This window comes from Scylla paramamosain, chromosome 6 (genome assembly GCF_035594125.1).
Source record: "Scylla paramamosain isolate STU-SP2022 chromosome 6, ASM3559412v1, whole genome shotgun sequence".
NCBI classification, from domain to species: domain Eukaryota; kingdom Metazoa; phylum Arthropoda; class Malacostraca; order Decapoda; family Portunidae; genus Scylla; species Scylla paramamosain.
The window spans coordinates 22,929,497-22,942,242 of record NC_087156.1 but is presented as its reverse complement, the minus strand read 5'-3'; the positions used below and the strand labels follow the sequence as shown (position 1 = coordinate 22,942,242).

Genomic DNA, 12,746 nt, shown 5'->3' with positions numbered 1-12,746 from the left:
ATTAATTTACTTGTTTTCATTAAATGTTCAGTGCTAGGATCTTCAAGGCCTCCAGTATCATTCAGGTTCCTGTGAGACTTGGATAAACAATTGCTGATTAGGCCAATTTGTTCATATCAACTTTATATGGCTAAATTAAGGATGTGTCTTACACACCACTTCCTCATTTAATTTAATCCAGGTAGCAGTAGTTGTACGTTGGGAGCAAAAATTTAACATTGTTAAGGCACATCATTTTTTCAGATTATATTTATGAATTTTTCTTCTTTCTTCATGTTCAGTGTGTATGAATATTTTTATCTGTAAATGGTCAAGATATTTTACATTAAATTATTCTTGCTTATTTCCAGAGTAAATGCTACACCATTGATGGTTTTGATGAGCAATTTGAATTTGTAAGACTGAAGCAATCTATGGAGATGGTTGGGTTCACTTCAGACAAACAACATCGACTTTTTGCCATTCTCTCTGCTGTTCTCCTCTTGGGTAAGTAGAGAAATACTGATGCTCACTTGACTGCTTTTTCATAATTTTCATTATCATCATCATCATAATTCACATTATCATTTTCTTTGCTTGGGAAAATCCTGATTTAAGTAAGTGATATAACTCATTTAATTTTTTTTCCCCCCTCAAGATCAGAGATACAAAGCATGTAGATGTAAGGAAATGGCAATCCCACCAACCATTACTCTTTTATGGTCTAGTCAGTCTTATGTCATGCAGTGGAAGGGGAGGATATTTTGTGGAAGGACAGGACTGTACTGCCTAAACATTTTGCCCTTTTTCCTATTGGTAGTTTTTGGGCAGGTTTTCAGGCTGCTATATCAACAAAGTGTTGAAGGCCCAAACCTGGCAGTAGTGTTGCTGAAGGTTGCCCTGCTCAAGTTGGAGCAGCTCTTTGGGCCGATTTCAGAATCGCTTGGTAACATTCCCAAGCAAGAGCCTTACCAACCTGGTAACAGGCATTACCAACACCTTGATCCGATTTCACATTTGTTGTTTTCGTGTTTTCGGTTATCCTCAACCTGGTAATAATCATAACAAAACAAATACCTCAGATTTGGTAATGTTAATATGCTGGAGCCCCCTTATTAGACAAAATAAGTCAATTCATGACGAAAGAACTGACCATGCCAACACTAAAAGAGAGAGAGAAAGGCATGGAAAATTGAAATATGTTACTTCATCATGCCATATCCATGCACTGCAAACATGTTTACATTTTGTGATTTAAATTCTTCCCTTCGAATATGCCAACTGAATATGCATATGCCAACCAGCACATAGCAAATAATTTATTTATTTCTTCCTCAATGCTGTACATTTACATTGTTAGATTGAAATATTTTGGATTTCATGGAAATAGCCCTAGCCTATTAATTTTGAGACGGTGATTATTTATTTTCAGCAAAAATATGATGCTTTTTGTTTTAATCATGATCTATCCATTGAAAGGATTAGCAATTAAATTAATGAACTGAATTAATCTAAACCTATCCTAACGGAAGCAAGCACTGATGGAAATGGCAATGTTATTTCAGTATTATTTAATATTTCTCTTAGGTGACAAATTCCATACACCCTATGTGTATGTGAGGATTATCACAGTTTTTAACCAAGGAGGCATAGCAGATGAAATAAGGGTGACAGGTAGTGAAGTTTTCATCAGCTGGTGAAGTGAGTTCATGCCACCATCCAAATTCTTCTTAAATTTTATCATATTATTATTATAGCCAACAAAATGTTGTTGTATTGTTAGATAATTTTAATATATAATTTAAGAAGTAATACAAGTACCAGAGAATAAGAACTTTTGATAATTGCCAGAAATAAATGCATTGATAAGTTCCATTGGGGAGGCCCAGCAACTCCCAAGCCAGCGTTACCAAAGGTTCCAATTTCCAATAAGGATCAAAACAAACAACGCTGCAAAAAACGTCTGTGAAATCAGATCTGTTGGTGGTGATGGACATCATCACTCATTGGTAATGATCACAACAACAGGAAGTGACTGAAAAAAGGCCCTTGGTATCTAAATATGTTTGGAAGAGTGTCAGAAGACTGGCTACTGACAACAACTGCATTAGACTAGTTAGAATGGGTTCCTGATTGCCTTCTGGCAGTTTGATGGAAAATTGGATCTGCCTTCTGTCTCTTTTCTGTCATATAGTTGAATCACATCTAACTCATTTGTAATTTGAATATTACTTAATTGAGATTATCCTGCCTTTTCTCATCAGATTGGGTTAGAACTCAAATCAGATAGCTTTCTTCACATCCTCGTGCACACTCTTGACAGTGCTGAATAATTTTCCATCTACTTTCTCATTCATAATGCTTTCTTAAAACTTGAGTAAAATATTTATTGATGACTAATTAGATTTCATTCAACAGGTAACATCGAATTTCAGCCAAAGAAGTCTACTTACCATCATGATGAGTCTGTTTTGGTTCAAAACCCTGAGTTGGTGGTCACAATATCTGGTCTGTTGGGAGTGTCTGAGGAAACGCTCATGAATGCCCTCACTTCCAAGAAAGCACGTGTTCAGGGGGAGACTCTAGTCATGCACTATCGTTTGCCTGAGGTGAGAAGCAACACCGAAAGAATGATTGAATTTTGATTTTATATATATATATATATATATATATATATATATATATATATATATATATATATATATATATATATATATATATATATAGGTATATTATGTACCCTCTATAATAAATTAAATGTAAAGAAATAAAGTAATTGTGAAAAATCTTTTTCAGGCTATTGCAGCACGAGATGCTCTGGCAAAGTGTTTGTATGGGGCACTTTTTGACTGGATTGTTCTCCAGGTGAACTACTCCTTAATATCTCTGAAAGAATCTGCAAATGAACACAATGGAAACTCAATTGGTGTTTTAGATATATTTGGCTTTGAAGATTTTGGTTTCTGTAATAGGTGAGTGTCTTAGTTTTATAATTTATTTTGTAATCCTTTCATTATTAGGTGCCCAGAACAAGTGCAGCTGTATGTAGATAGTCATACACTCACATCATTATTCAACTGATTTTGACTGGTTGTGGCATGATGTAAGCATGCATTCAACCTTCAACCATTGTGTAACCATGCTTTCACTCATCTGTTTACACGGGATTTTCTGTTTTATCTGACTACTATCTGGCAGCCTTAAAAACTGCCTAATAATATTTACTATAATCCTAAAATTGATTATGGTAGTTGAAAATCTCTGGATGAATAATCAAATCATGTTTATTGTAGTCCAATAAATCTTTATGGCTAATATAGATCCATGTGTGGATAACCAAATTTGTTTAATATGGTCTCTAAATCATGAAAACTTTTGAAAGTCTGAGCAATAGCCAAGTGATGTTTATTGTGATCCCAAAATTACTGAGGATTGAAAACCTTGGATCCAGAATGTTAAATTAGATGTGAAGGATAATCCAAGTCATCAGATCTCTCTGTGTTTTCTCTTTCATGTTTTTCATTTTTCTAATTTTTTGTCCTCTCTCTTATCTTTGAGAACTTGGAGATCACTCTTTGTTCTTTCATTTTTACTTTTCTTCTTGCCATATTGTGTGTTGTACCAATCTTGTCCATTCCTCCGTATATGCACATGGGCTGCTTCTTTCCTGTTTAGTGTGCACCAGGACCAAGCTGTATGAGTATATTTTTAAATTTTATGTGTGAAGGAAGCTCATCACAGATGCAGAAAATAAGGAAAAAGAACCTACCAAATTACTGCTTCCCTAAAAACATACAGTAATGCAGTAGGAAAGAGTACTAAATAGGTTTGTCAAATTAGTTCTTGAGGTGTCTTGATGCTCCTTTTCCTGAAATAGTTCTAACTGTAGGAAAGGAGCATCAAGTTATGTTTTCAATGTCTTTATTCTGTCTTTTAAAAGGCTGTCTTGCCATCCTATGGGATTTTTTTTTATAATTAATATGCAGTTATTTGAAAATCATAAATTCCATCTTTATCATCAGGTTTGAACAGTTTTGCATCAACTTTGCAAATGAACATCTACAGCACTACTTCAATCAGCATGTGTTTGAGTATGAACAGGAAGAGTACCAAAGAGAAGGAATATCATGGACTAATATTGAGTTTCAAGACAATGTTGAGTGTCTTGCTCTGATTGAAGGAAAGCCAGCCGGATTGTTATGCATCTTGGATGACCAGTGCAGGTGAGCAGTTTTGATTGCATTATGTGATACCTTACCCTCTTGGGAAGCATTTCTCATGGCAGAAGAGCCCCTGCTTCCAATCTTAATATTCCTTTCTTGCTTGTTCATATAAGGTGTAGCTATTATGCATAAGGAATGTTATTGCTATATTTACTCTGATAATGGCCCAATTTTTAAAGTGTGGTGTTAGTAGTTACTAATACCAGTGTAGCTGATTCTTAGTACATCTTGTTTTTTAAACTGTGATGTTAGTGTCAACTTGTTGGAGACACCACAGGTTCCTATAATAATTATTGGTGTGTCCTACCCCTCCCCAACAAGAAACACCCATGATATTCATAGTTCATATGCAGTTGAAAGTAATGTTAAAAAATGTGGTAATATATCAATATACTTTTGTGGTAATATATCAATATACTTTTGTGCTAAAGGAAAATAGTATCCATCATCGTAAGGAAGAAATTAAGGTGTTTATAAATGCGTGCGTTCAGGCATCTTTCCACCTATGTGAGTAATGGTTCATTTATATTGTGTGGATCATCTGCCATGTTGAAAGAGCTGTCAATTTCCATCACCTCTCCAAGGTTTATAGCACTTTCATGATAATTACAACATTTAAGTATTTCCTAAAGCATAAAACATTAAAGTTTAGTTATTCTTGGTCAGAAACATGTCATATGCTCTAACTGGGCTTTATCAAACTTGGGCTAGCAAACAGCATTATTTAATAGATGGAAAAATTGTATTTATGTAACTGTATATAGTATAGCACATCATATTGAGAATGTGAAATTTTGAATTTGATTGACAAATAAAAACAAGATAGGCTATATATGCTACAGGCGTAGAAGATTGTAGGCTTTGTGGTGGCTGGCGAGTTAGTTATTGTTAGCTGGTACATACATACATCCCGCCAATTTCAATATGAAGCCACCATGGTAATATTTTAGAGACCTGTCCTGCCCGTATTACTGATTGTTTTAGTTCCATTCTTTCACAGACACATATTAATAGTTTTGGGCAGTTACAGGGGAGGTGATATTTTCCTCCACTCACATTTTACATCTATTCAAATGTGTCTGCAAAAGAGTGGAATTTAAACAACCAATGATAATGGTTGGACAGGACTCTAAAATATTACTAAGACTTTACCAAGACTTCCAGACTGATTTTGATACTCTTGTCAATTAATTTTGTAACCACAAGAATGATTCCATAGCATGGGCTGATTCCAAACTAACTGCAGTAGTTGGCAACTAAGAAACATTTCTAGTATAGTTTTGAAAACTCGAACACAATTATAACATTGCATACATTTGTAGCATATCTAGAACTCCTTGATCTTGTGGATCAAGTTGAGGAGGTGAGGCTTCCCAGAGCTGTTCTTAGAGACCAGCAAAATCTGTTGACAAGTCTCTCTGAGGAGAGGCTCCTGCTTGTCTGTACGCTCAAACTACAAATAGAAAAATTACAAAGAAATAGATAAGTATATATATATATATATATATATATATATATATATATATATATATATATATATATATATATATATATATATATATATATATATATATATATATATATATATATATATATATATATATATATATATATATATATATACAGTGCAAATGCACTGTTCATTGTAGACTGTTTAGGCAGGGAAACTGTAAAACAGGCACTTCAGAGCTGCCAAGCTGCATGATGAGTGTTGTTGGTGTTGAGTTCTTCTAACACCACATCATGTCTCCTTCCCTGAGTTTAGAAAACACATTTGCAAAGTTAGTAAGAGGAGATATGATGTGAGGCTTGGTGTTGGGATTTACTAACAACAACTTTAAAAAAATTGGGCCAATATTTGTAGGTGTTGAAATAAACAAATAATCATTTACTTTTGTAATATGAATTTAAAGAAATGTTATTTATTTATATGTGTTGTTTTATTTTCTGCAGTTTCCCAGCAGCTACCAATGAAACCTTTCTACAGAAGATCAACACTGTTCACAAAGATAACATGTACTATGAAGTGCCTTACAAGAAAGAACTTGCCTTTATTATCAAACACTATGCTGGGAAAGTAAAATATCAGGTAAGATCTTAGATTGTCAAGTGAAAAACAGGAATGATTAACTTTTTTGCTCTTGAATGATTCACACTGTTGGTATGAAAGCTCTTTGAAGAAAAGAAATTAGGAATTACAGATTTTTTTGTTACACATCATATAACAAATTTCAATGTTTTGCCATTGGAAGTATCTGGCAAATTTTACAATTTTGTACTTGAACTACAATAAACTGCAGTATGTTTGAACCCCACATGAGTACAAGATTTCATGTTTAGTCTGCTTTTCCAAGTGGAAAAAGTATGGAATTATTGGTAAGTCAAAGTGTATGGATATCAACAAGTCATGATCTACTATTTATGTTGTTGACTGGAAGAAGCTTATTATATTGCTTAGAGTACATATGACAAAAACAGAAGGGAATCTGGACACTGTAACTCTTCAATCCTAAGTGATTGCAACAGCACTCTTATTTTTTTGTTTTATAACTTATTCAATGCAGCATTTTTTGATGAAGCAGTTTGATGACTTGGCATGGTGGCAGTAAGGGATGAGAAACATTCCTTCAAATTGTGACATATCTCAAGTAATCTCCATCCTATTTGCTATGTAGCATTGTTTGACAATAAGTTTACTCTAAAGAAAGTGAATTAAAAAGTTGATATATGTCCTAGTGTTTAAAATGCATTGGTGTTTAAGCTGCAACTCATTTTTTATTTCATTATATTAACATAGAAAATAAGTCATTTTACTGCCTGATGTACTGTAGGAATGCTGCTGACTGCAGTGCATGGATGGCATTTATTTTATTTGTTTAGATGTGATGTCACAATATTTGTTGTTCCTTGCTATTAGTTAGTTCTAAATTCTACTGATCATTCTGATATAAATTTATTTACAATGTAAATTGATCCCAACTTTAAAGTATTCACACACACACACAAACACACACACACAAAAAATAAATAAATAAAATAAAATAAATAAAATAAAAAAAAATAATAAAAATTAATAAAAAAAAAAAATAAATAAAAAAAATAATAAAGTGACCAATTGTGTTATAGGGAAAAAATTCCTGTGGTGATAACCAATTTAACATCAATGTTTAGTGCGGAAATATATCAGGAATCTCCATTTCGATATTTCTTCTGTGATGAGACAAAGCTTTAGGTAAATGCATTATCTTGACTCCTTTAGGGAGGATAGCAGCAATTTATACAGCTGAGTAATCCATATGAAGAACCTTGACTTTAAGATGATTTCATCAGTAGCAAACAGCATGTATGAAATGATTTTTATAAACTCTTAACCATGTTCTGTTATAAATTGTCAGACAAGTGACTTCAGGGAAAAGAACCTGGACCTGATGCGTCCAGAATTAATCTGTGTGTTGAAGAACAGTCGCTTCAGCATTGTGCGAGAGGTAGCTGGTGCTGATCCTGTGGCTGTGTTTCGGTGGTCCATCCTGAGAGCATTCTTTCGTGCTGTTAGTGCCTTCCATGCTGCAGCACATAAGTATGCTAATAAGAAAGGTATGACACTCACGATAACAGAGAGGTTGACATTTTATTTACTTTCTGGTCATCAGTGGTTATTATAATTAAATTAATTATTATTATTTTTTTTTTTTTGCAAGTTTCAGCCACAGAATTTAAGTAAGTGAATTAAACATGCCTTTGTTATATAGTAATACATATGAAGTGCAGAAATTCTTATTAAGGACAGCAAATCTTATTTAGAATATTATGCATATTTTAAAATATTTTGTGTTTGTTAAGTAGTATGCTTCATAAACAATTTGCATGAATAACTGAGACTAGTACTAATCATTATTCTTATGCTGAAATAATGTGGTTAAATTGTAACATAATAACTTCTCTTATTCTTATTTACATATTTAGCTTTAAATATGGAGGCAGCCTCATACCTCAAACCACATACTCCTGAATATTTTACTCCTAACCTCGTTCATTATCAGTCCCCTCTTTTTACACATCCTTCCATACTCCGTACTTGTTGCTTTAATCTCATCCTAGAATCATTCACCAATGCAGTATTATCTGCAAACAGTATTTGATTTAGTTTCTGCTCTCATCAACATTCATCAGATTCAGATCTTTAGCCAAAATTTTTACACTTATCTCCCTTACAAAACCATTCATTTAGATGTTAAACAACTAAACTAAAGGGATGCTTTACATTTCTGCTGCAGCCCCACACAGATGGAAACCACTCACTCAAGCTACTTTTCTCTTAAAATGTGTTTTCTAACTCTGTGTCATATGCTATTAAATATTTGAAAATGTTTTGTTATCTGAAATGTATGACAATATTTAAAAAATTTGCAATGTGGAATATAATGATATAAAAAGCTCTTCAAAATAAAATAATGTTTCTAAAAGAAATAAAAAAAACACTTAATATTGGGTTTGAGATAAAGTCTGTGCACTATATATATTATATATATATATATATATATATATATATATATATATATATATATATATATATATATATATATATATATATATATATATATATATATATATATATAGGGTTTCCATAAAGTTTGTGTGCAATTTAAAATACTTGCAACATGATAGAAAGAATCTATAAAAAAGACTAGGAAGCTTGATGTATCTAGTTTCTTGAAAATCCACATGAGTCTGTTGAACATGGAAGAGATTCTCCCAAATTTACTGTGTGATGTGCTTTGTGAAAAAAATTGAGTCATATGGTTGTTCTTTTTTGAAGGGCATGTTATTAACGGTGATAGCTATTTAGAAATGCTGCAAAATTTCTTTATTCCTCAGCTTGAACAGTTAGGACTGAGAGAATACAGTGTATCAACTAGATGGTGCTCCTTGTCACTTTGCTCCGCAAATCAGACAGTGTCTACATGAGAAATTCCCTAACAGATGGTTTGGAAGAGGTGGACCATTATCTTGGTCTCCATGTTTGACATTTAACTCCATTGGGTTTCTTTTCATGGGGATATGTGAAAACTAATGTTTATTTGACCAAACCTTAACCTTTAGAAGATTTGCAAGCTAGGATAATTTATGTGATTGCTGGAATTAATGAAAATCAGCTTGAGAATGTTTTTTGAAAACTACACAATTGTCTTACAGTTGATGTATAAATTGCTACATTGGCTGATATACATAATCTAAAATTTAGGATGCAGATGCCCATTAGGATATACAGTAAATGTGTTTGCTATTGCTAGAAGATTAATCTGATTTTTAAAAGACAATCAGCCTTATCCACAACACTCCATCAAGCTGTCATAAGTCATATTATATTTTCATTTAAACTCAGTTATGGCTTGGAAAAAATATTTCTTCTGCTTTTAACCTCTTCCAAATATTCATAATTACATGTAATTTAAGTTTGTATATTTAAAAGAACACAGACATTGTGTCTAGTAGTGCAACCATTTAGCAACTTACATTTTCCAGGGCATGGAGATCAAAGAAAAGTACCAAAACAGAAAATAAGTATTGATAACTCCAGAATTTTAGCAGCAATTGAGAACACACAGATGTGAGTATGATTTCAATGATTCTTGTACTTTGGTTTTGTTTTATAAAGAATTCTGCATTATCTCTTTTCAGTTTTATGTGGCTTTGGGTTAAAGGTTTCTGCAGTCTTTTATTTCTGCTCCTTTTCCTACTTTTTTTTTCAGAAATATTTAGCAGACAGTGCTGTAACAAAGATTCCATTTTAAGACTCAAAAAATTATAACTTCTAGGCTTAGAAAATGGTAACTTCTAACTTCTAGGCTTAGAAAATGGTAACTTTTAGGCTTCTGTAAGATCATGGAAGGCTAATTGTTAGGCTATACTTTCAGGAATCATTCTTATGTTTCTTACATTGTAAATACAAATTCAACAGGGTTTATGCATAAGTGTCATTGTGTCACTGTTGTATGTTTGTTTATATGTACTAAAAAAATGTTGTAATTTTACCATGATATGAGAATTACTTCCTTTAATACCTAGTTTTCACGGTTTTTTTATGTATTCCTCCTTGGCTTGTATACATTGATGGTAATTTTTTTTTTGCCATTTGATTCCATGGTTCTTGGAAGTCCTCATGTGTTTGTGTTGTGCACCTCCTGCCTGAATATTGTCATGTCACCAAGATGCCCATGTGGATTTTTATCATGGAAAATAAGAAGTCACAGGGGGATAATTCTGGTGAATAAGGGAGTTGGAGAATGAGTGTGCTATTTTTGGAAGCCAGAAACTGCTGAATGACATGTGATGCATAGGCGGGTGTCTTGCTGTGGTGGAGGACTTGGTTGTTCTTCCATGTGTCTGATTATTTGAGTTTAATGCTTTCCATGAGCAATTCAAATTCTCAGAGAACTTGGTTTCTGAGTGATCAGTGCCTTGGATGTTGTCATGGACAAATCATGATATATGGTTCTTTTAGCACATAAAATTTTGAAGTTTCAGATAAGGTGATTTATGAATGCTAAATTTAGATTTACATTTTTCTTTTTATATTACATCTTAACCCCTTAAAATTTTGCTCTTAGAAATAGATTCCCATTGAACTCAAAATAAGTTTTGCCGTAAGCATTCCACAACTAGCATGCACAATATATCATGAAATTATCAAAATCCATTGATAAATTATAAAAACTCACCCGTTTGGATACCACCCTCTCTTAAAGGTTTTGATCTTTTCAGGCGTCTCAGAAAGACTCGTCACAATCGATCACGGGCACGGTTACATGGTCCTCGCCATCAAAAGAACCTCAAGACTGTCAAGGCCCTTGTTCAGAAGACTCAGTCACTCACATCACAGGTAAGTGATTGGCTCTGGGACAATCATTCAGAGGCACAGAACTGTAATGAAAACCTCTGCATATCATTTAGCCCCCTCAAATCAAGCATTCTTCATTATTAAAATTAAATTGAAAGTAAATAATGACAAAATTGAAGTGTTTGGGATGGTCTTTGTCAATCAGTGAGACTGACTTATTGAACTGCTGTAGTTTGGTTGACTCTATCATTCTGAATAACTTTTATCATAGCACCTACTGGAATACATGTGACTAGAATTTTTTTTCAGGTTTATAGCTAAAATTGACTTTGCAATTCAATAAAATCCCATTGAAAGAAAAAAAAGAAAGAAAGAAAACTTAATTTAACCAAATTTGCCATACTCCTTCTTTAGTGGTAATTGGAGATTGTTTTCTATAATTGTCATGTTTATCAAATGCATTCCATCCCTTAATTGCTGTTCTTTTTATTTTTCTTGACTCAGCTTTGTACTTTTGTCATAAGTAGTCTTATTCTTTTGCAATTACAATCAGATTGTGCCTTTTATTTTTTTAGATAGTAAAAAATATGATAGTGATGCTAAATATAAGACTTAAAAAGTAAGACCAAAGAACTCTGTAGACTAAAGATTTATGTACATCAGCAATGTTGATTCAAAGGGTGCCATGTTTATATTAAAGGGAAAACTGTAAACCAGAGGAAATTATTTGTATCTTTTGGAAAATAACAAAAGAAAAGAGGGAGATAAGACTTAAAGAATATAAGCTCTTTACAAAGTTAGCATAGGCTTCTTTAATGTGAGAATGGCTCTAGGTAAGGGAAATACACTATAGAGTGTGGCTGTGTAGGCAATACCTTCTATTATAAGACTTTAAAATTTTGTAGCTTAAAAATTACAAACATCTTGTAACTTGAAAAACTACCAGTTGGCTGTCAATTTGGAGATCTTTTAAAAATTGCAATATTAATATTAGGACCATGATAAACATTTAGTTTTTAGTAGTTTTTGAGGTTGTGGTAGCTGTGAAACAATCTTTTATATATTTTCTGGTCTTTTTCAAGAAGAAAAATAAAATAAAAGTTTTCCAAATGCTCAAGTAGTGAAAGTTACAAGGTATGGATGATCTTTTCCAGGGTCGGCTGCCAGGATCCCGTAAACCTCCACACACAGTGACAGGCCAGTTCCAGCTTTCACTTCAAACACTTATGGAAGCCCTGAACACTGCCAATCCCTTTTTTATTAGGTGTATCAAAAGTAATGCAAATAAGGTAATGCCAAAATTGGTACTTTGTGGGGAGAGGGAGTGGGGAATAATGACATTGAAAATTTCTGACTTCTACTATTATACCCTAAAAACACTCATGGTTTATCCAATGTAAATTTTCTAATTATGTGTTCTAGCTGTTTCACATTCTCAGCAAACTGGTATTTAGTATTTATTCTTACACACACACACACACACACACACATATATATATATATATATATATATATATATATATATATATATATATATATATATATATATATATATATATATATATATATATATATATATATGAAGGTGTGGGGAACAGATTGAACAGGACCCTTATCTTATCTTCTTTATTGCATGACGGTTTGCCATATGCATATGGCATTTTCAAGCTAAAAACAAAACAATCAAAAAAAAATCAAAATATAGA

At 32.8% G+C, this 12,746-nt stretch overlaps 1 protein-coding gene across 7 annotated transcripts in view; it reads left to right on the top strand.

Moving 5' to 3' along the window:
- Positions 1-12,746, top strand: part of LOC135101432 (unconventional myosin-IXa-like) — an 88,704-nt gene that overhangs the window by 28,473 nt on the left and 47,485 nt on the right. For all 7 annotated transcript variants that reach the window (XR_010269270.1, XM_064005373.1, XM_064005376.1 and 4 more), the window contains exons 6-14: positions 351-486; positions 2,398-2,588; positions 2,776-2,951; positions 4,002-4,202; positions 6,156-6,291; positions 7,598-7,796; positions 9,726-9,810; positions 10,965-11,082; positions 12,195-12,329. Coding sequence is in view for 6 of the 7 variants with exons in the window: in XM_064005373.1 (XP_063861443.1) it covers positions 351-486; positions 2,398-2,588; positions 2,776-2,951; positions 4,002-4,202; positions 6,156-6,291; positions 7,598-7,796; positions 9,726-9,810; positions 10,965-11,082; positions 12,195-12,329 (1,377 nt within the window). In the remaining variant the exon portion in view is untranslated. The remainder of the gene's footprint in view (positions 1-350; positions 487-2,397; positions 2,589-2,775; positions 2,952-4,001; positions 4,203-6,155; positions 6,292-7,597; positions 7,797-9,725; positions 9,811-10,964; positions 11,083-12,194; positions 12,330-12,746) is intronic.